At 43.1% G+C, this 24,319-nt stretch overlaps 1 protein-coding gene across 9 annotated transcripts in view; it reads left to right on the top strand.

The window, feature by feature from the left end:
• LOC105705079 (BEN domain-containing protein 5) overlaps window positions 1-24,319 on the top strand; it is a 1,464,486-nt gene that overhangs the window by 1,232,268 nt on the left and 207,899 nt on the right. For 2 of the 9 annotated variants that reach the window (XM_021673303.2, XM_012434681.2), the window contains 2 exons: window positions 6,052-6,265; window positions 14,607-14,783. The exons of the other annotated variants lie outside the window; for them this stretch is intronic. In XM_021673303.2, coding sequence (XP_021528978.1) covers window positions 6,052-6,265; window positions 14,607-14,764 — 372 coding nt within the window. In that variant the 3' untranslated portion in view covers window positions 14,765-14,783. Of the gene's footprint in view, window positions 1-6,051; window positions 6,266-14,606; window positions 14,784-24,319 lie in introns of those variants that run through there. 9 annotated transcript variants of the gene reach the window in all.

Raw genomic sequence — 24,319 nt, 5'->3', positions numbered from 1 at the left:
CATTCCCTGCAAGTGTTTGTTAGTCAGAGTAAAGATGGAGAGTATGGTGGGAGCTTTCCGAAACACAGCTTGACTGGTTGGCCTCCTGGCCTAGCCCTGGATGTCTGTTTCTGGAATTTGTATTTTATAAGTAGCGTAGTTTTGCTGGGGCATTTTCTCTTCCTTCTTCCTTTTTCTCTTTCTTACTTTTTTTTTAAATATTGAGTCAAAGCAACTATAAAAGTAAATTGACATTTTGAAATAGCTTACTAATGAGAAGTTTCTTAATTCCCATGATAGTTTGATGAAACTTGTCCCACCTTCCTATGAGTCCAGATGCCTAAAATTTATAAGGTGGACTGGAAATGAAGTATCTGATTTACAGATAACAACTCAGTTTGTATTTATTCACCACTTACAAAGTATCTGCATGTTCTAAGCCCTGTGCTAGATAACAGGAATACAGGGGTGAAGAAGATACACTCCCTGTCCCTAAGCCTCCTTCAAGCTGTATGTATGCAGCAGTGGTTAGCCCACAGTCCTAGGGCCACATAGAACTTCTCAGATTTATTTAGATGACCTTGAAAACAAATGATGAATGAAAACTTAAGCACTATTAGTAATGGAGTAGCTTTTGAAAAACTTTAAAGTCACATGATTATATAGCAGCAGGGCGGGGGAGGAAACTGTTCTGACATTCTTCTAACCTTCAGTCAAATTCATCTTTAAAGAAGTATATCAGAGCCCTTTGTGTAGGCACTGGTGAAATTCAGCTTTCGTGTTATGTACTCTGCCACCGTGGCATGCATTACAGATATCGCCTCTCATTCTCCTTAAGGCGTCATATGTGTCGGTTCATTTTTCTTGCCTCATACTTCAAAAGGTCTCTGTTTGTTTAGTATCATTCTCTGGTGGGTTGATGATAAAGAAAAATTTGTTTTGTTTGGGTTTGTCCAGATATGTCTCTGCAACTGGCCAACCTGAGCCAAAGCAAATATTGTCAAGCTGAGGAAATGAAACCTATTAGTTTTCAGGGCTCTCTTGGATGTGCTGTCATTCCCTGCGTCTCCCACTGAGTGCTTCCTCCCCTGCAGAGGCAAAGCTGATGGGCCAGACCATAGGCCCATTCTGCCTTGCCTTGTTCCCTTCAACAGGCTTGAAATGTCAGCTTTGCAGAGGAGAGGTGGCATGACAGATTGAAAGTCGGCAGCCTGGAGCCTGAGTCCTTAGCATAGCTCTACATCTGTCCTACCTGTGTGACCTTGCAAAGGTCCTTCACTTCTCTGGGTCTCAGCATCCTTATCTGTGAAAGATGAGATCAGATCGATGCTTTCCAAAGGCCTTTCTGATTCAAACTGTGTATCTAAGTTTGGTGAACCTTCCCCAATCAGATAAAAGAGGACTACGCTATGTTTGTTGATTTCCTTTTAGTCATGACCACATTGTGGAGTGACTAGAGAGTTTTTCTTAAGGTAGCTTCCAAGAGAAATCTATTTCTCCCTTGCCTTGAAGGCTGATGGATAGTTTCAGAGCATTATAGGGGGCCTCTTTTGCAAAGATAGCATTCTTCCCCCAGAAAATGAGTCTCTCAAACCTCATTTAATTTTTTTTACACATGAGTTGAACAGCAAATCTTGAAAATGCCTATTTTGTTTTTTCATTGGTTTTTGCCAGCATGTTGCTACAAGACTAACCTGGTTTTTGTTTGCACCTAATTGGTAGTCAGGCAGAGAGAGTTTTAAATGCAGAGGAAAGGAAGTGGACACGCTGAAAATGATGGCAGCTTCCCAGAACAGCATCTCCCACATCTCAGAAGTAGCCCTCATTGTTCGTGGCTCTGCTGTCTTCTCTGACCCTTCCGTCTTCATGATCAGAGGCCTTAATCTCTGCAAGACTTAGAGCTTTGGAATGGGATACATTTCCTAGTAGGAAATGAGTTTTGTCCTATAAAACTTTTCACAAAAATAAAATTTGATCAAGTTCCATCCTACCAGATGCCATATTTTTAATAACCTCTTTGACACATAACACTAACACTTTGGTCAAATAGTATACTGTGGTCTGCATGAATTGGACTTGCCACACAAATTCTGATTTGGGTAAAGTGTATTGCTTTTCTTTGTCTAAGATGTTTTATTTCAAAAACTCATCGAATCATAAAGCTGCAAAGACTATTAAATTTTAAATAACCTAATTTATACATAGTACGGATAGGGAAACATATCCAGACTCTTCTACAATTATATAACAGGTTAGAGGCAGGCAGGAACTGAAAGCCAGACCTCCTGGTTCCCAGGCCAGTGCTCTCACCAGTCTGTTCTGCTACATCCCTAAAAGCTGAGCATTCCTCCAGGTGACCTTGAGCTTTGCTAACCTCAGGGGCCCTTGTCTCAAATGCCCCAGCATATACCTGTGATTGGTTGTAGGGAAGCCCATTTCTTTCTGTGCTCTAAAGTTGGCATTGTACTTGAGTGAATGTCAGAAAATATTTTCGTCTCCAAGGAACAGCAGCTCACCAGAAGCAAAAAAAAACAGTTCCATAAAGCCATTAAATATTCCCATCAATTTCTTACTGCTTAGTGTACAAACTAGGCCTTATCACTTTGTAGGGGACATCAAAGCCTTGACCTTCCCCACTGACAGGTACTGTGAAGGGCTGAATTAGGTAGCAGTGGCTCTAAGTGGACTAGAAATTCAGAAGGATAGAACTTAGCCCTGCAGTAATTAAGGAGTGTTTCTTGGATTTTAGACTTGAAAGATTAGCAGGCTTAAGAAAATAGGGAAAACATTTATTCCTGGGCAAGAGAATGGCAGGAACAGAAACACAGGGAGGGGAAAGAGGGCAAAGGATGTAACAGTCGCTGGCCTCCTGACACTTTACACATCTTTTCTCTTTTAACCCTCATAGCAACTCTCTGAGGTAGCAATGGTCTACTGACTGTGTAGCTGAGAAAAGTAAGGCTCAGAAAAGTAAAGTGACTGGCCCAAGTTAACCAGCAAGCAGGCAGAAGAGCTGAGATTTACACCCAGGGCTGGCAGCTCCAGCACCCATCTTCTTGATGTCATAGCACACTGGAAGTAGCAGCAAATGAACGAGTTCAGGAATTTTGTAGTGTAGATGGACTATGTAGATAAACGTAGTAGGAGAATGAAGATTAGTAGACAAAAGGATTCTAATGGACCTTCAAAGCCAGGCTGAGGAAGTTGGATTATATGTGGTAGGACACAGGGAGCCATTCAGAATTCCAGAGGATTGACATAAAAAGACAGTTGAAAGACTGCAGAAGTCATCTAGTCAAACAGGGAAAAAGGTGTTTTAGGGAACTTAATGTGTCGTGATTATAGGGTGGGCGGGTTGGAGGGAGCAAGGACCGGAGGCAAAGGCCAGTCCGTGGCTGTTTCCCTGGCTTCCCTGTCTGCAGTGGTGAACTACACTGGGAGCTGGCATGGGAAGTAGCCAGGCAGATACAGAGAAAACTCAAGAGGAAAACTAACTGAACATTGATGTGTTAGGTCTGCTGTCTTTCATCTACGTCAGTACCACCTTGGTGGCAGCAAGGAAGACAGGGAGAGCAGAAGCTTCAGGATTTGGATTTGAATCTTGATTCCAAAACTGACTGTACCTTAGGAAAAGTTATTCAGTCCCTCTGAATCTCTGTTTACATCTGTATAATGGGAAAATAATTTCTACCTGTTTCCACCTCTTAAGGTCACTATGAGGAATAAATAAATTGAATGTACAGTACCTGGTTCATTATAAGTACTCAAAAAATACTAGTGCCCCTTTTCTCTTGTAGAACATTGACTAAAAGGACTTTCATCTCCCTTTCAAGAATAACAAATTATAACATCACAGGAAAGCCAGAGTCGGGGAGAAGCAGAGATTTTTGAGAAATCTGAAGTTGGCATCCATCTCTGTGATTTTCTGATTCAGAATTTAACATAATTCAAAATTCCTTGTTTTTCTCCTATCTCAGGAAGCTTGTGTGGGTGGCCTCAAGTGTCATCAAGGGAAGTGATGCAGGGTCCAGCAGGGAGCAGTGGGGAACTTGTCCCCAGCGTGCCCCACAGACTGCCCACCTGCAGTTCGAACTGGGGAGAAAAGGCCACGCTTGACCTTGGTGTCTGTGTTGCCTAGCCAGCAGCCAGGTAGTACATCTCACTCCAGGGCTGCTTATCTTTCCTGAGCAGATGAACAGATTTGCAGTACTGAAGTTTACAGCACAGAGAGGCCAGGTGGATCTAGTTATCTGATTGCCTGCAGCAGTCTGAATGATCTTTTGAGCAAAAGGAGGTGAAGTCAGACGTGCAGGTGGATTGTTTACTTACATTCCTGGGTGGGCTGCGTTGCTATTTTTTTTCTTCTCGATGGTTGGAAAATTTCAGTAATTGGTAAAGGAAGAAGTGTTGCTGGCTGACCTGACTGCCTGACTGTGCGTACTCGCCTTCCCTCCCAAGCCAAGCTTCAGTAGTAGAAAGATCTTTAATTGTTTTTTGAACAATTGGTCTTGCTGGTCTGCCATTAGTTGGGAATGCGTCCAGTCTCCTAGACCAGGACTTCTCCAGAGATGTCTCTGACTATGTGATGTTGGCAACCTGCAGGCATTTCTGAAAACAGGGACCTTTGGCAGATCCTTTTTATGCCCCTTAGAAAGTTAAGCTCATTAGCACCTGCCACCCTCTGTCCCCACAGAGGCATTTCCTCCCCTCACAGACTCAGCAGACGCACGACGTAAATGGCAATGTCAAAGCGACACTATTTTTTAATTCTTAATGTTAGTAAATGACTAGTGAGATCTAAATTTTATACTAACTTTTTTTTAGATTTACTGAAGATGCAGAAAGGAGAACAAATTTACAAGCTTGTAGCTTATTGCTGGAACATTCTGGGTCTTACTGGCTCTGCACTAAAACTCATAGGGAGCATAAGATTGGATTTTGTTCTTTGTGCCGTCAGAATCAAACTGGGTACCTTGTGTTGTGTTTAAAATCATAAGTGTTTTGAGCCAGAAGGCACTTTGAGATGAAATCCAGCTCTCCCACTTCATAGGTAGGGAAATGAAGCTCAGAGGTGGAAAAGGAGTGGCACAGCCCTCCAATTGGCAGGGCACCTGCTCTCTTTACTCTCACTGGCAGAGGTTTTCACATGCAGCCACACGCTGCAAGTATTTAGGCCACACCCAGTCCAAATAAATCAGAATCTCTGCAAGTGGGGTCCAGGCACTGGTGATTAAAAAAAATTTTTTTTTTGTGACGGAGTCTCGCTCTATCGCTCAAGCAAGAGTGCAGTATCTTGACTCACTGCAACTTCTGCTTCCCAGGTTCAAGCGATTCTCCTGCCTCAGCCTCCTGAGCAGCTGGACTACAGGCTTGTGCCACCACGCCCAGCAAATTTGTTATGTTTTTAGTAGAGGTGGGGTTTCCCTATGTTAGCCAGGATGATCTTGATCTCCTGACCTCGTGATCTGCCCACCTTGGCCTCCCAAAGTGCTGGGATTACAGGCGTGAGCCACCACACACGGGCGGCACTGGTGATTTTTCCAGCTCCCCAGTTGACCCCTGTGTGCAGCCAAGGTTGAGAACCACCATGCTAGGAGGTTGTATGTCCCAGAATGTTCGCATTAGAGGAAGATGAGTCTTTCCATATGTAACACAGAAAGAATTTAAGCATGTGTATTCTGAGGTTTGGTCAGGCTCTGAGCAGTCTAGTGATAACCTAAGTATAGTGTAGTATCTCAACTCTGCCACTTACTAGTTGAGTGATACTTGGCAAGTCACCTAACCTTCCTAAACCTGGTTTTTCCATCTGAAAGGAAAATGGTATTATAAGGCCTTCTGTCCACAATTGGCGTAAAGATTTGAGATAGCAAATATAAAGCACTGGAATAACGCCTGGCACACTACAGGTATTCAGTAGATGATAGCTATTATGTTCACCCTTAAAGAGAGTTAATTTTTATTTATGACATGAATCTCTTACAGTTGTGCAGCAATGCTTTTTAAAGGACAAGAGAAGCCTCCCACTGCCCTCCTGTCGGACTAAACAGGTGCTGGTGTTCCTATTCCTCTCAGGTCCATCTGGGAAGCGGGATTTGGGTTGATGAGGAGAAATGGCACCAGCTACAAGTAACCCAAGGAGATTCCAAGTACACGAAGAACTTGGCAGTTATGATTTGGGGAACAGATGTTCTGAAAAACAGAAGCGTCACAGGAGTCGCCACAAAAAAAAAGAAAGATGCGGTCCCTAAACCACCCCTCTCGCCTCACAAACTAAGCATCGTCAGAGGTAGGTCACTGAGTGGAAACACAGTGGCTGGGATTCTGTCTTTTACTCTGTCAAGAATGTATTAGGCACAATTCAGTTCAGTGATTACTTAATGAGGCCTCTGCATGCCAGGCCCTGGGCTGAGCCCAGGGACACCTGAGCAGATAACCCAAATGCCCCAGAAGAGCTCACATTTACCAGGACAGATGAGCTGTGGACACAAGTACGATTATATTCCACAAGGAATTATCATGAGAAAGGGACAGATGGTGTGCTAAGGGAGTTCTCAGGAGGGGAGGATACCCTGAGCTGGAAAATCAGGGAAGACTTCCTGGTGAAGGGGGTCACTGAACTGGGCTTTGAAGGATACAGAGACACAGATGTGTATGGGGAGGTGTTATGCTTCAGGAGGCAGAAGCATCTTGAACGAAGGCATGGAGATGGGAAAGGAGTGCTGCTGTGTACCCAGAGCAGGAAACATCAAGGCTAGGGGATGCAGTTCTTGGTGGTTCTAGCATTGTGCCTGGAGCAGTTAATGAGATGAAGACCAGCTGGTAGTTAAAAGATTCACCTTCCTTTCTGGTATTTGGGAGAGGTTGGAGGGCAGGAAAAGAGACAGGAGTCATTTGTCTCCCTAAAGATAGGGCTGTATCCTGGACTCTTGAATTTTCCCTCCCTCCCTCCCTTCTTTTCTTCCTTCCTTCCCTCCTTCCTTCCTTCCTTTTTTCTTCTTTCCTTTTTTCCTTCCTTCCTTTTTTCTTCCTTCTTTCCTTTTTTCTTCCTTCCTTTCTTTTTTCCTTCCTTCCTTTCTTCCTTCCTTTTTCCCTTCCTTTTCTTTTTCCCTTCCTTCCTTTCCTCCTTCCTTTTCTCCTTCCTTCCCTCCTTTCTTTCCTCCTTCCTCCCTCTTTCCTTCCTTCCCTCCTTTTATTCCTCTTTCCTCCTTTTTTCCTTCCCTCCTTCCCTCCCTTTTTCCTTCCCTCCTTCCCTCCTTTCCTCCTTCATCTTCTATTTTCCTCTTTTTTCTTTCTCCTCTCTTTTTTCTTTCCTCCCTCTCTCCCACCCTTTCTCCACCCATCCATTCCTTGCCAGGCCCTCTACTGGGTATTGAGGACACAAAGAGGGAGAAGACACGGCCTCCATCTGCAAGGAGCTCATAGTCTCATGGGGAAGATAAACACGAAAAGCAACTAGTTACTCTACAGAAAATACAAACTATAGAGACAGACAGTGGTGTAGAGGGAGCAAAGAGAATACAGTAGTTGCTAATTATTTTAGGCGCTTACTGTGTTTCAGGATTTGGGGTGTGTTTTTTTTAATGGTTCTCTTTTAAAAAACACTTTTATATATGTTAACTCATTATCCTCCTAACAACCCTACTGTTGGCTACTATTATAATTCTATTTTACAGACAAGGAAACTGAGACACAGAGATGTTAAGTAACTTGACCAGGTTTTACAGCTAGTGGGAGGAGAGCTGGGAGTCTGAGCCAGCATCTTCATAATCTGTGCTCCTAATCACTGATCGCTCAGTGTCCAGGTTTGCCATGTTTTCATAAAGAAAGTAAGACTCAGTGAGTCAACACGTATGTTTTCAGCAGACTCTAGGGGCAGACAACAAATATGTCCAGGAATAAGTTCGATAATTTTAGGTACCGTGAGCTTCCTCATGCTGTGGTAGGACAGAGAGGGCTGCATTCACTGGGGTAGTTGGAGAAGGTCTATTTGAGGAGGTGACATTGAGCTGCAAGCTGGATGTGGAAGAGTCATCCTTGTAAAGGACAGAGGGATGGCAGATCAGGCAGAATAAGCAGCAGGTGTGAAGACTGGCATCTTACAGGTGTGAAGAAGCCCCAGATGGCTGGGATGCAGAAGAAGGGAGAGTGAGTTCAGGGAGGTGGGCAAGAGCCAGTCTTGTAGGGCTGGGAAGGCCACAGTAAGCAGCTTGGATTTACTAGAGTAGGAGGGCAATGGAGGTCTTCCAATCATGGAGTGACCACATGGGAGATGAGTTACAAAGCTGTTGCAGTGCTCTTAGTGGGAGATGCTGCTGCCCATAGACTAAGGGCACAGCACTGGAGTGGAGAAATATGCCCAGGTTTAGGGTATATTTTGGAGGTCAAGGTGGCAGGACATAGGGTAAGCAGCCAGCCTGAGGTCACAACTATAAGGTTTCAGAGCCTAGATTCAAACACACACCCCCCATCTCTGGTCTTGGCTTGTTCTGCTGTAACATAGCTGCCTCCCTTGCCTGGCTGGCTCCAGATTAATTGATTTAGGCAGCTGCTTATTTTTGGATAATCAGAGGTAACCTTTGGTCTGGCTGCTGACTGAAGTGGTAAAGCCTGATTTGGGAGGTCACCCTGAGAAAAAGGCCATCCTGGGGATGCAGCCCTGCCCTGCCCTGCCCTGCCCTCCGCTGCCTGGTAGGTGACCAACCTCTAATTCTGCTGTGTTTATTGGACCATGACTCAGGAGGTCCTGGGTGCCTTCAGATAACTGTCTGTTTCTACCATTATCACATGGTATAAAATCATCTGCTGTGTGTCTGCCTCAGGGATCTGGGGACTATATTTGACTCATCTCTGTGGCCTCTTTGCCGAACACAATACCTGGCATATAGTAGGCACTCAGTAAATGAAGGTTGAACGGAAGAAACACTGAGACCCACAAGCTGATCCCCTGACCAACTGTTAGTGTGATTTCTTGTAAATCACTTTCTCTCCATGTTTCAGATTTGTTAGCTGAAAACTAAGCTGAAACGATCTTACCTCTGAAGATAGTCAGGGCTGCCTAGGATTGTAGCAGTGCAGCAACGTAGAAAACACCTCATCCATGTGGCTTGGGCCATTACACACTCCTTAGCTTCAAACCCTGCTGGGACTCCACATCATCTGCCAAGTTGTCTGAGTTTCCCTCCCTGATCTACTCCCTCATTTTCCAAGCCTTTTTTAAATTTTTTTACTTTTTCCACATATGATAGTTCACATCTATCTAAGAGATCAGCCTTGTCTCTTCTTTCACAGAGGAAAGTAATTTCCACAGTTTTGACACATCGTACCTACAGACTTAACTGTGTCCTCAATTTTCCTGCCTCCTGTCCCAAAAGAGTTCTTTCTTTTTGAGGGGGCTGGTGATTCTCTCCACCTGAGCTCTGGATTTCAATCCACCTGCCTTCCTAAGTACCTTGTTCCTTCAGTTGTATTCCTGCTCTACTGATTCCTTCCCAGCATCGTTTAAATATACTTGATCACTCATTTCTTACAAAAGCAAAGAAACCCTCCATAAAGGGCACTCTGTCACCCAGCTGCTGTCATATCTCCCTTCTTTCACATCCAGGCTCCTGGAAAGACTAGCTACACCCACTGTGTTCCCTGATAATGCCCTTGCCATTTGCCTCGGCCTCCCAGCCTTCTGCTTGATCTGTTTTCACCAAGGTCTCCAGTGACTTCCTTGTCACTAAATCCTTGTGTGCTTGTGTGTTTCTCACACTCTCACTGGGCCTGTTTGACATGACCATTCCTCCTGCACTGAGAAACCTGTTCTGCACGCTGGGGATTCTTCCCTTCTTTCTGGCTTCTCAGTCTCCTTGATGGGCCCGCCCCTTTGTCTCCAACCCTCTTCTCTCTAATCCTGCCAAGCATTCCTCAGCTTCTCTTCTCACTTCCTGTTGTTCCCGTTGCCTTCAGTATGCCCTTGGCTCTGGGTTGAAATCCGTACTCCTCAGCTGTTACAGATGATCCACCTTTGGGACGCCTCTGACGTCATCTTGTGTCACACTTCCCGTTTGCCGCCATGCTGTAGCCTTGGAGTTCTTCTTTCACTCCTTCCTGTTCCTACTCCCTTGCTCCTGATCTGCATGCCCCCGTTGCTGTCATTGAGAGAGGCCTCCCCAGCCACTTAGTCTAAAGTGGCCTCTCCATTGCTGTCTGTCACTTCACCCTACTTCAAGTCTCTGTATAGCATTTCCTATTTACTTTTTTTACTTGATAATTTTCTTTCTTCTCCCACTTCCATCAGAATTAAACTTTACAAGCATGTTATTCAGGGCTAGCCTATAGTAAGCGCTCAATACATATTTGTTAATTCAGTCAATGATGATTCTCAAATCTGTGTTTGACCTCAATTCACACTTCTGATTTCTTGATCTATGTGTCCAAGTGCCCACTGGTCATCTCTTCACAGATGTCCATGTGACATTGCCAAAACTGCACTGCTCACTTCTCTCTCTTTTTTTCTCTCCTTCTCTGTGAAGCCTTCTGCCTCTTCTGTGTTCCCTGTCTTGGTGAGTAGTACCACCAGCCAGGCACCCAGGCTTCATCCTTGACTCCTCCACATCCCTCACTACCCATCTGTTTGGCCCCCAAATCTCTCTTAAACCACTGCTGATCCACTCCCCCATTTTCCAAGCCATTTTAAAATTTCTTTACTTTTTCCAAACATGGAGAGAACCATCTGCATCTCTCCATAGCTACTGCCCTTCTCATAGCCCACACTCACTTCTCCCTCCATGACTCTGGCAGCTTCCAGACTCCTCTCTTATGTAACCAGAGCAATCTTCAGAAAACAGATATCCCTTGAGCACCACCTGGTCACAGCCTGTTCAGAAAGTTCATTATTAAAGGGTAAGCTTCTTAACATGCCATAAAAGCACCTTGTAATCTGGTTCCTGGCTGTATCTCCAGTATTATTTTTCAGCAGTATTCCCCTTGAACTCTTAACGTTATTATCACGGTGAACTGCTGTATTCCCTGAACAAGGCTTGTTCCCTGTAACCTTGGGGAATTTGCAAATACTTTTCTGGATACCTGGAACACAGGTCACACTACCTACCTTCCATCTGTGCTGCTTTGCCTGGCTAGATGCTGCTTACACCCAGATCTGCTTAGGTAGGTGAGCCTTCCTTCAGGAAGTCATCTCGGACCTTTTAGGGTGGATGGATGCTTCTGTCATTCATCCAAGAGCACCCAGTGCCTACCTCAGTTCTCTTCTTACTGTATCTTTGCCTCCTAGGAGCCTTGTTTAACTCTTATTGCCTGTAGATGCTTGCCGTGTACATGAATGAGAAGGAAGTTGACTTGCCTAAGGCCATACATGTGATTAGAGACAGCCAAGCTGAGCTGGAGTTTCAGGCTTCCTGCTGTCGCCAGAGGTTTCTTGTATTACTGAAATATAATGTTGATTTTTTTATTATTATTTTTACTAAAGAGAGGCAGGTTTGACGTCTGTCTCCTATCCCACGATATAACCACTGTTTTTAGCCTAATTATTTGAGCTATTCCAGTTTGCATTTGGCTGATTCTTCCCATGCAAGCTGTCTGCTGGATTGAGATTGTTTGTACTTATTTTGTCTGATTTTCTCATATGTAGTCACATTTGCCATATTAAAAAAATAGAAAAAGCCTTTATGCTCACAGCATTGGTGAGGATTCCTTCTTCTCTTTGATTTTAAAATAATTCCTTACCAGATAGCAGAAGGATGGGACAAACATTGACGCTGCTTTGGAAAGATAAAAGCAAGAGAGCTGAAGCAGAGTCTTTCTCTAATGACAAGCTCCAGAATGACAGTTAAACCTATTAAGGTCAAATGACCTTTTGCGGAGTGTCTGAGTTTTCTAAATGAGCCTCAGCATTGCTTTCTGGTTAATTTTTATAACTTTTTTAATAGGACACATTAGCACTATTATAAACCTTGTTAATTAAGCAATAATCTCAAATGCTCCCTCGCAGAGGGAGACATTCCCGGCAACTGCAGGTGATTAATATCTAGAGTCTAACGAAAGCCTTTTAATCAACCTGAGGAGCCCTTCGTTCAGTGCTGTTACCCACAGGAAATGAGAATGATTGAAATTCTATGGGGGCTCCTCCAAAACCTTTCTCCTTCTTCCTCTTCTCTGGCTAATGCTAGGGGCCCTCAGGGCCACTACACCTGCTCTCCTGCCTTCCCCTCCTGTCTTCTTTGCCTCTTTACCTGCCATTATTACCTTGCAGACAATTAGAGACTCCAAGCTGGGGGAGTCTTCTTAGATTCTCTGGTTTGACATGCTACTTTTGTAGATAGTGAAACTGAGACCCAGAGAAGTCCCCCCTAGAGATCACACAGCATCTAGGATTTGAATCAGATTTGAATATCTCAAATTCTAAGCAGTTCTCATCACGGGCTGTCTCCCACATTTGGTTCAGGATCCTACAAAGTCACTGCGTGTGTTTGTTTTCTCCTGGCCCAGAGGTGGAGAGGGAATGCCTTAGTGTCCCAGTCTGTGTGGGGAGACAGTGTGGTTACAGTTTTATTAGATTGTGATTAGTGCTTTGACAGGAAAACCCAGATAGGTGTGGGAGCACAGAGTTATAGGCAGAGTGGGGTCTCCTAACTCAATCTGATACTAGGTTTCAAGATGGCTGAATCTGGAAGAATGAGTAGAACTTAGGCAGGTGAAGGGTAAGGACTTAAGCAGAGGTGAGCAAAGTCACTGATAGGTGGAATAGGTTGGAAAGGATGGGAGTTGATGATGACTAATATAGCAGAGGTGGGACTGGAGAGACAGGGCCTCCGACCTTCTTGCGTCTCAGTCCTTATGGAAAGGCCAAGACAAGATGAAGTGAGGATTAGTCAGGCTTGGGAGTAGTCAGGAAGTGACTGGTAGAGGTCAATTCAAAGCTTTTAAAAAGCTTCTTTGTGCAAAACCCTTCTCGGTGGAAAGAAAAGGGTGCCTCAGAGAAAGAACGCTTATAGCAGGTGTGCCTGCAGCAGGGATGGCAACAGAAGGCAGACTGGCTGGCTCCGTGGATTCTGCCCAATCCCTGTTCCCTTTCTCCAGGCCTCGGGCTTCTCATATGTTAGTGGAGGGGTTAGCACAAGTTAGTCTTAACGATCCCTTCTAGTGCTAGCATTCTGCATCTGAGACAATTACCTGTTCTGAACTCGCTTGGTAATGACGAGATTGTATTGGTCTCCATAGCAATTCCTCAAGATTGGATTGTCATTCTGCTTAGTTGAGAAAACTCAGGCTCATAGAAGTTAAGGGTTTTGCCCATTATTACACACTCCCGTGGCACATTCACCACCCGCACCCTAGTCCTCTTCTGTCCAGAATATTTGTATTCCCTTAGGTTTCTCTGGAAAAGCATTTATTCAATCATTTAACATATTTTTACTTAATCTTGCCCCTGTACTAAACACTGTGTTAGGCCCTAGGAATCAATAGTTATAAATACATGAAATAATCAGAACAACCACATACAGGTGTGGTATTCCTTACAACTTGAAAAAGGCAATATGTTTATCCCACATGCCTCATGGCAGCATTTAAAAAAAAATACCCTGTAGTTTGTTATCCTTATTTATGAGGTGAGGAATCTAGGGCAATGATTTGTACCAGGGCCCCAGGCTAGGCAGTCAGTTGAAATCAGGCTCCAGCCAGACCTTGTCTGGAACTGGCTTTTTGCTTTATCACAGCAAATGGTGGAGACTCAGTGAGAGAGTGGCAGTACTGAGCCTCATTAGTAATCGCAGCAGTGAGACACTACTTCACACCCACCAGGTTGTCAGAACCTTAATAATGTGACAATGTCAAGTGTTATTGAAATGGGGCCACCAGTCCTATTTGCATACACTGTTGCTAGGAGTGCCAGTCAGCACACCCACTTTGGAAAACCATTTACCAGGCATTACTAATAAAGTTGAATAGGCAAACGTCTTAACATTCAGCAAGTCCACGGCTAGGCTGATACTGGAGAATTTCTTGCATATATTCCCCAGAGCCGTATGCCAGGGTGTTTTTAATTGCAAAACCAAGTATCCGTGGACAATATAAACAAATTGTGATAGAGCCATACAATAGAACACTGCTCATCAGTGAAAATGAATGACCTACAACTATATTCCTCATGAGTACATCTCAAAACTGTAACATTTGAGTGGTAAAAAAAAACCAAGTCAGGATGATATATAGAGTGGGTGCATTAATAAAAAGATTGAAAATGGAAAATAAACTATGTTATTTAAGGATATATACATGTGTTAACACTAAAAGAAAGAAAAGCAAAAGTTCAGGAGAATGGTTATCTCTGGTGGAGAGGAAAGAATTAGGGAGAGGCATCAGGTGTTTGGGAGGAACCAATAATATCCTGCTACACAGAGTGGTGGGCACATGGTGCTTTATCATTACTTTTGAAGTGTACATTTACACTGTATATCTTCTCTTTTCTAAGTACATTCTATGATGCAAATTTAAAAATACAGCTATGCCAGACACATGAATTGGTACCTGGGAAGTACATTGAGAGGCACATTTTCTTTTACCCTCCTTAAGATTTTTACTCTAATTCACATTAATCCTTGGCCTTGTTTCTTCTCCCTGTCTAGAGTGTTTGTATGACAGAATAGCACAAGAAACTGTGGATGAAACTGAAATTGCACAGAGACTCTCCAAAGTCAACAAGTACATCTGTGAAAAAATCATGGATATCAATAAATCCTGTAAAAATGAAGAACGAAGGGAAGCAAAATACAATTTGCAATAAACTTTGGATTTTTCATAAAGCTTTCGTGTTTTCCTTGTGTGGCGTGTGATTTGCGAGCGACAGTGCCGTCCAAATCAGACCCCACCATGCATGGTGGTGTGTGGGCAGGGATCCAGTCGGGTTCTGGGGTCAGCGTCTTGTTCTGAGTGTGGACACTCCAAAGAAGACAGATGGCTTTGCTGAGACTCAGGAGCAGCCTGGCACCCTCCAGTGTCCTTCTGGGAATGGGGAAAACACTCTTCTTGGAGGGGGATAAGGTATCTCTGAGTTGCCTGTCACTTGACTGGGATTTGAATAGATATTTTCACCATCCAAGGACTTCTCTGTTCCTCTATTTTGTTCTATAATAAAGTTTCATTAATTCTTTGATGTAGACAGTCTTTATCCTCATTTATTTAGCATATTGCATATACAGTGGAGGTGACCAGTGTGTTGTACAGCCTGGCATGTAGACAGTTTTTATCCTTATTTATTTATTTAATATATTGCATGTACACTGGAGGTGACCAGTGAGTTGGGCATTCCTCTCCTTTCAGGGGAGGAATATTTGGCTGAAGGAGAGAAAATTCCTAAGAGATGTGGTTGCTGTCTACAGATCTGAAGGGCTGTCTGAAAAGCAGATTACTTTGACTTCAAAGGCCAGATCTTAGACCAATCACCTTTCTCACTCAAGGTGATCTGAGATTCAGCTTCCCTGATAATTTGAATCAGTCTTTGTAAAGGAGTGATAATGTTAGATGGGTATAGGGTTACATTCAGGAAGTAGGGGCAATGTTACCTGCTATCAGTTCTTTCATCCTATCTTATATCTCAAATGTTCTTTCAAGTTACGTAATTTCTATCTCATTCTTTATCAGTTATGAGTCTCTAAGGTGCCTGGCGCACATTCTGGCAAACCACGTTAGAACTTCCTGTTGATTTGCCCTTTGCTTTCTCTAATGCCTGTGAAGTATGCACGGCATATTAGAAAGGGTAAGGATTTTGGGCCAGTGTGTCTAGATTCCAAGCCTGGCTCCCGTGCCTGCTTTGGGCTTAACCTGTTCTCTCTTGAGTTTCCATTTTCTATTTCACAAAAAGGAGATAATCCCTACCTTTCGGAGGTGCTGCAAGGATTAGAGATAACCTAAGTGTTCAATAACTAAGTGTTCAATAAATGTTGGCAACTGTTATTATCTTCATTTCTGATTATTGGCTGTTAGTCATTGGTTAGAAAACTGGCCTCTGGTTTCACTAATGGTTCATCCATTAATTGGTAGTCTGTAACCAAAAGCTCAGGGTCACTGGAGTAAGTAGGAGAGGTGGGTGCCATTTTGAGAACTTTTATTTTAATTGACTTTTATTTTAGTTAACTAAACTTATTCTCAGAGTTCTTATTAGTATAAAGAGGAAAATAATGCCTGCCTCATAGGTCATGCGGATAACTTAATAATATTAATAGTAACAATATGTGTCAAGACTTTTCTAAGTGTTTAACATAGTATTTCACTCATTGCACGAGGTAAGTAAAGTTCCTAACAGTAGATAGATGTTCAATAAATATTTGGTAAGATATATTCATTTCAGGACATGGGGAAGCTCAGGCATGAGTTGTGTGGAATGCATGAGAGGCTGGAAAAAAAGTTTGCATCATTGTTGAGCTCATCCCCTTTTGGGCTCTGCATTTTTCCTTAAAGACTAATAAAATGTGGTGCCTGCTTTGCAAGTGCTTTTAGGTTAGTGGGGGAGATAGTTGTGGAAATAACTACAATAAAAATGCTCTGATATAGTTGAAAGTGCTTTGTGTAATGTTTGATGCATATATTCAGGAGAACAGGGCACTTAAAGATTGTGGGATCTGGGTTTAAATCCTGTCTCCGCCACTTCCAGGCAGGTCACTTGACCTCTGGGCCTTGTTTCTTCTACTGTGGAGAGAATGACCCCTAATTTAGGGTTGTTGTGGAGAGCAATCTAGATATCTGGAAAAAGGGCTCTAAATCACGAAGACCCTTGCAGAAGTTTGTTATTATCCTTAGCATAGAAGGCAGAATGAAATCAGAAGTAGGTGCAACAAGGAATCACGCTTATAAGAGCCAATTCTGATGTAACGAGGAGGTTTCACACACTAGACTGAGATGATTTGGCCTCTGTTATGTACCTGGTGCCCTGTTATTGTAATACGAGGGCTACGCCATCATTCTTAAACCCATACAAAGGAAGTAATGGGCTTGGGCTTGAAAAAGGTTAAATAATTTCTTTCTCAAGGTCCTGGAGCTGCCAGCAGTGGAGTTGGATCAGAATTCAGTTCTGTGAAAAACCTGCCCTTTTACCTCTTCCCTAAAATATGAGTGGAAAATTATGATCTAGGCTGAGAATCTAGTCACATAATCTCAGTATATGTTTAGGGAAAACCCAACCTAAGTGTTAGTCAATGGCAATCAGTCTTATTAATTCAGGCCATTTGGAGGGACTGGGAATGATAGTACTACTTATAAACATTCACAGTTTTATTACATTCAAATACATATACAAAACTCAAATTCATTTTGTTTGGTAAAGTGTTTCCCAAACTCGCCCAGTCTTAATAACTGATGGAGGTGCTTAAAATACAGATTTCCTATGCTTTGGCTTGGAGAGCCTGATTCGGTAGGTCTGGGATAAGTTTGGGAACATGTATTTTAACACAGATGTCACTTTTGAAAAGTACCAGTTAAAGTCATTGGAAGACCTTCATTAAAACGAAGGAATAAGAGTGTTCCCTATGTTTAAAAAAAAGGAGGGGGGCAAACAAACTGAGGGTCTTTCAAATGTGCCTGAGGATATTCAAAATTGAGAATAAATTTCTTAAGTAACTAAGACTCTGACCTAACAGCTGTTTAGAATTCCTCTTCATGGCTACCAAATGCTGTTCAGCTGGACACAATGCAGAAGGTGACTTTCTGTCTAGGCTGAAATGATTTTTCCCTCACTTGTACACTTAGATTCTTTGGATTCCTGTGCCAGGCCAGTGAGTTGTATAGGAGAGGACTGTCAATAGTGAATTGGCAGGACCTGAATCAGTGAGGTTTGGGCACTGTCTTCAGAAGCCCTGGCAACAAGTTTTCTGATACCAGATGAAACAAAGATGGGGCTTGGCTTTATTTCCTTGCTTAGGAAAGTTTACTGGTGACTTTTAGGTGCTCGTATGCTTCCTGTAGGCATTTCTAACTTGGAATTTTTTTGTAATTATGGAGAAAAACTATAGAAATTATTGACAAAAATAGGAAATATTCTCCAAACTTCACTGCTGACAGCACACTAATGTATCTTATGTAGTCTTTTTTCAAGGGTGAAAATATGTATTTTCCATGCCTATGATGATAGCACACAATGACGTTTGTATCCTGCCCTTTGCATTTAACATGATTCACCATTGCTCCATAAAATTCATAACAATCAGTTCTGGCATCCATAAAGTGGACCGACATAAAGCTGCAATTGGGTAAACCACCTGGTCAGCTTCCCAAGCCCTAACCCACAGATCTGGGATTTGTGAAGGACCTGGCTGCACACTTTTCATCATGCACAGGGATAAAGTGAGCTAGTTAGGAGGCAGATGCATGCGAGTTTAGTTCCCAATTCTAGCACTTACCACTTTACCTGAGGCAAGTTACTTGTATTTCTTAACACCAGCTTCTTCATCTGCTAAATGGAGGAAATAAGGTCTAGTTATGGGGTTATTAGGAGTAATGAGAATGTAATTAATGTGCCCAAGCAAGAGAGGGGCTAAATAGCCATCAGTGTTAACGTTGGGATTCCTCTCCTCCCTTCTCTCCCTGCACCTGTTCATTCCTCACTGAAATGTGCTCCTCCTAACCTGCTGACCCCGTACGCAGTGACCTTGGCTTTCTTACTGACTTTTGGCTCTCTGGACATCTTCTGCTTATCCCATGGTTCTCAGTACATGGGGGCTTTCCCCTGTGCATGCTGACTAGCTCACTCCTCGGCTTCCTGCTCCCCTCTCCTACCTCAGCCCCTCCTCACTGTCACACAAGTGGCCCATTTACACTACCTTGGATTTTTAGACTCTATAAATTAAATGCAGATGAAGATTTTTCTGTTTCACAGTATTTTCTCTATATATTTTCCTTTGTTTCCTGAGAGTGGCTGTACCTGGGTCAAAAGGAATGACATTTCATCACTCTTGATACATATAATGGGTGTGACAGCTTTTTAAATTATTTTGCCAACTTAATAGGTGAAAAATAGCACCTTGTTATATTTTCTTTGATTATAGCCACGACTGCATATCACTCCAGAGTTTGGCTACTTCTGTATAGAAAAAGAAAACTTCTTTAAAACCTTTAAGCAGTTCCAGCAGAATCCATTTCATTTTCTGTGGTTAGTTTTCTCATGGACCAATGTGTTTACCTCGGGCATATAATTTTTGCTTATATATCTACAAATAGACAAACCAATAGATATTTTAACTTCTTTTGAAGAGATTGATCTCTTTCTGCCAGGCAGCTTCATAGGCTCATGAATCTAAGTATCAAAGATGAACTTTGAGGTTCTCCACCCAAATCTCCTCCCCATTGTAAGCAAATGCCTTTCTAGACCATGCTTGACACCTGCAAGCACAAGGAATTGATGTTCCTACCCAAGAGTCCATCCAGTTCTTGCCATCAGTAAAATATTCTTCCTTTGAGCTAAAAATCGGCATCCCTGAGACTTCCAAAGTCATTCAAATTCTTCCCTTTCAAGCCGCACAGAATGTTTCCACTCATAGCCCTTTGTAGAGTTGAAGGTGGCTGTCATTTCTCCTAACCAACTAATAAATAGCTCCAAGTCTGCTTCACCATTTCTTGAGTGCAGAAGGCTACATGGGAAAGAATGGGGAGCCTGGATTTAGACAGCCGTGTGTTCAAATCCTGTTTCTTCCTCTCGAACAAATTCTTAACCTCTCTTAGCTTCAGTTTTCTCATTTTAACAACGGGAATAGTAATATCTATCTATCTCACAGGATTGTGTTAAGAGTTAAGTAAGATAATGTGAGTAAAATACTCTAGGCATCTCTTAGTTCCTTAATCCTGAGAACTCTGACCATCCTGGTTGCTCTTTTATGGATGTGCCGCTATAGATGAGACTCAGGACTGGACCTGGTGCTCCAGGAAGAGTCTGACCAGCAAGATGTCACTTCTTACTCTTGGACTTGGAATTAGCATCTTTAGCAATAGAATTGTCGTATTCTATTGCTCGTTAGGTAATAAGTAAGGCTCGTTAGGTAATATTGAGAGTATGTGGCGGGGGGAAATGTTACCAGTCCCCTGTTCTCTCTTTTTGGCTAACACGATACTTGTCCCTTTATTTACTGTATTATGGGGAAACAGTGTCAATTTTGGAGCCAGAGGGACTGACACTGAATTGAAACCCTGCCTTCACTATTTATTAGCTTAGAGGAAATTGGACAAGTTTCTTAAAGTCTCCCAGCCCCAGTCACCCTGCTCATTAGGGAGTTGTTGGGTAATCATACTGACCTGCCACTGTGCCGCACCTACAGTCCCCACGGGACCCCAGTTCCAGCCTTCAGTAAATGTGAAAATTTTTTTTCTTTTTTCCCTCTCCTTTTTTATCCTAACAGCTCTTTAGTCATCCCCACCCTTTAATTGTGTAAACTTTTCAAGTATATTTCTTAAATGAAATACAGAACTTTTCATTCATCCCCGTTCCATTTCATCTTATTGGCTTCAGCCCAACATTTCAGCTGGTCAAGATTTTATTTACAGGTTGTGTTTAAAACACAAAAGAAAATTTGAAGAAACCCAAAGCCTAAAAAGAAAACCCAGCCATCATTCCAAGAGTCAAGCCTAACTGCACCTTAATTTCTGAGAGTCCCTTCCTTCTATCTGTCCATGGGCAGCACCTCTTTGTTCATGGCGGCTGCTGTCAGCCAGCCTCCTGTGCCACATCTGCACCCTGCCTTCTCCATTTGCCATCATACGGCAAAAATTTCTTCCTCTGTTGCCTGACCTTCGTAGCTATCATCTCAATACCCTATGAGCATTGGGTCATGATTAACTTCTCTCTTCATTGTATGTTTTGTTGCCTTTAGTTACTTCCTCTTACAGATAATGCTACCATGGTCATTTATGATTGTTTTCTTATATTGGTTTATTTATTAAATTCCCAGAAGCGAGCTAATAGGTTAAAGGGCAAGAACATTTGTATAGTCCTTTTCATGTGTTGTTAGTGCTTTCCAAAGAGTTAAGCCGTATCTCAAGCAGTATAGACATACCTGTGCCATTTTCCCACAACTTCACCAGCACTTGGAATTTTTAAAGGTTGACAAAGTAGTTTTCTATCCAGATGTACATTTTCAGCTGATTCCTCTTTGCATTACTTATGCATACATTTGTGTATTTGAGTGATCCTTTTGGAGTTTTATTCTGTTATATATCATTCCTCCAAGTTTTATCATATATAAATATGATCTTTTGTATCTTTTCAAAGTTACTGATAATAATATTTGTTTAGTTCTATAAAGATTATTATTATTGATAATAATGTTTAGTTCTATAAAGAAAAGAGCCATGTGATCCTCCACTAGAAACCCATCTTCTTCTCACTAATTAGCATTTTATGAGCTGGATTATTCTAGTAGCTAGGACTCCTCCACCTCGTTGTGGTAGGGAAGTGCTCTGAGATGCAACATTTGAGCTGACACCTGAAGGATGTGAATAACTATGAGATCATTTGTCTTTCCATCCATCCCTCCATCCATTCATCTTGACATGCTGAATATCTAGGTTGTGGCCAGCACCCTGTCAGGCATTGCTGATCCGATGAGACCAGAGAGTCATACCTCCAATGTGGTTCCAAACCCTCTCCCATTTCCACCATACGAAAATGTGCTCTTTCAGCCACAGCTGATCTAGTACCCAAAGATTTTTTACAGTTTCTGTTTCATTATCTAATGGAGGAGGGAGATTCAGTATTCTAGCTTCACCACCATCTGCATCCAGAAGTTCCCCCATGAGTCATTATGGAATTTTTCCAATTGTTCAACAAATATTGACAGCCTATTAGGTGTCAGTCACTGGTCTAAATGCTTGAGATGTATCTGTGAAGAAAAACAGGTCCTGCTGGGTGTGTTGCTTCACACCTCTAGTTTCAGCATTTTGGGAGGCTGAGGGGTTGGATCACTTGAGTTCCGGAGTTCAAGACCAGCCTGGGCAATATGTCAAAACCCTGTCTCTACAAAAAGTACAAAAATTAGCCAGGTATGGTGGTGTGTGCTTGTAGTCCCAGCCACTTGGGGGACTGAAGTGGGAGGATCACTTGAGCCTGGGAAGCAAAGGTTGCAGCGAACCAAGCTTGCACCACTGCACTTCAGCCTGAGTGAGACCCTGTCTTAAGAAAAAAAAAAAGGAAAACAAAGATCCTCCCTCATGGAACTCTCAATCTAGTGAGGGCAGAATGGAATGGGGAGGAAGAAAATAAACATCATAAATAAGAAAACTGTCGAAGAAGGTGATAAGTGCCATGAAAAGAAGGAAAAAGTGGAGCAGGGTGAGGTGGACTGCAAGTGTGCAGAGGAGGGAGGGGAGCAGTTGCATTATTAATGGGGTGCCCAGAGTAGACTTTCTTGGGAAGGTGAGATGTGAGCAAAGACCCAAAGGAGGTGGAAGAGTCAGTGTGGGGTAGGAGCCCAGCCCAGGACCCTTGCACGGGAACTGGAGGTCTGCACATAGCATGGGAGGTGTGGGACATTAAATATGCCTCATCTACTTGGCACTTCAGTTTTACTCCAAGATTTTGGGTGGGGGGTTGAGTGGAAGGAAAAAGGAAGGGTTAACTTTCATTGGTATTTTAAAGCATTTTATCTAACAACAAACAAGGCTAGGTTATAGCATATAGAAGAAGCATTTTCATGAATATGAAACAGGAGACTTCAAAAAATGTGACACTCAAAGGAGGTGTGTCCTTGCTCCTGCCTATATCCTTCCCCCGACCCCGAGTCCCTGAAGAGGACCCTCCTAGGGTCTTCTGGAGAAAAGTCTACTGAGTCCTGACTATGGACAGACTGTGGGATCTGAGTCAAGCTTTCCTAGGTTTGAATCTAGGCCCCATCTCTTTCTAGGTGAGTCACACTCTTCCCTGAGCCTCCTTTTCCTCAGAAAAATAAGGATAGTAATTCTCACCCTGCATTACTGTTGGAGAAACAAGGTGAAGCATACTATTATAGAAAGCTCCTGCACGAATGCCAGCCCTGAGGAGGTGCTCTGCTACAGGCACCCTGACTCCATGCCAAACTGCCTTCCTTTCATGAGCCCGTCCTTTCATCAGACAGGATGATATCTGGGAGGTCAACCCTGGGCAGACTAACTCTGCAACGTTGGGCAAGTGACGCCTTCTCTTAGCCTGGGTTTCCCTCTTCTGCAGTAGAGTTTCAGTGATGCTTCATTGGAGTATTTGTTCTGAGGATTCATGAAATACCTAGTAACAGATGTGTGACCTAGCCTGAGAAAGGTCCTGACCAGATCCACGTTCTGCTGCTGGTATAGTACCTCAGGTCCCTGGTAGGGTGAACCTGTCCTCTCCCCGACAGGGGCAGTCTCAACACTGCACCTTAAAATTTAAATAACCGGCTTTATCTAATGAGGTATGATCTGCTCTGTAGAGTACTGGTGCTCACTCCGTCTCCTCCAACTGAACTGCTAACCTGCGTCTTAACCCAGGGATAATTCTGAAAATACAGCAAAAGGGGTGCTTCCACCATGGTTGGCTTAGGTCCAGCCAACCAGGTGCTCAGTAAATACCTACTGAATGAATGAATGGCTATATTATTTCGTGTTGACTAATAATATAAAAGACTTTCACATCTATTATCTCATGAGGAATCATGTGATCAAAATCTGGTCTATAATCAGATTTATTGACCAGTACTTATGCTGAGTCATTGGTTTTCTCTCTGTTCCTCTCTGTCTGTTTTCTCACTCTATCTGAATCATTTCTCTCTCTGTTCTTCTTATGTGAATTATCTGAATAATTCACAAACTGTATCATAATTCCATTCACCATCCACTTCAGCCTCTTGGTTTCTGTTTTGTTCACTGCTGCATTCCCAGAACCTGGCATATAGTGCACTCTTTATTAAATGACAAAAGTCAAAGACTTATTAGGAGACTGGGGCCTAGTCCAGCAAAGGACCCTACAAATGGAGGGAGAGCAGTGAAGCAGAGGCAAACCCTGGGGTCACAACAGCTCAGTCCCAGTGCTGGGAAGACAGCTCTGTCCCTGGTGAGGTCAGCCAGCCCAGGCCTTGGCCCCTGCCTACGGTCAGACCACAGGGCTTCCTTATCTGGACAGTGCTGATATGGGAAGGTAATAAATATCCATGGTCTAGGTCACACCCACACTGATTGTTCTGTGAGAAGAATCTGGGCCAGGGTCCCTCCTCATTCCTGGAATGGGCACCTACGATTTACCCAGAAATCCTTACTGAGCCCATATTGCCAACAGTCACATTGGACCCCATCAGCCTTGTTGCAGCAGTCATCGGAGAATCCACACAGAGAACAAATGCCAAGGTAGCTTTCC

This window comes from Aotus nancymaae, unplaced genomic scaffold, assembly GCF_030222135.1.
Source record: "Aotus nancymaae isolate 86718 unplaced genomic scaffold, 86718_ANA_hifiasm-v0.15.2.pri h1tg000007l, whole genome shotgun sequence".
NCBI lineage: Eukaryota > Metazoa > Chordata > Mammalia > Primates > Aotidae > Aotus > Aotus nancymaae.
The sequence above is the reverse complement of the archived record's forward strand: the minus strand, read 5'-3'. Positions and strand labels throughout refer to the sequence as shown.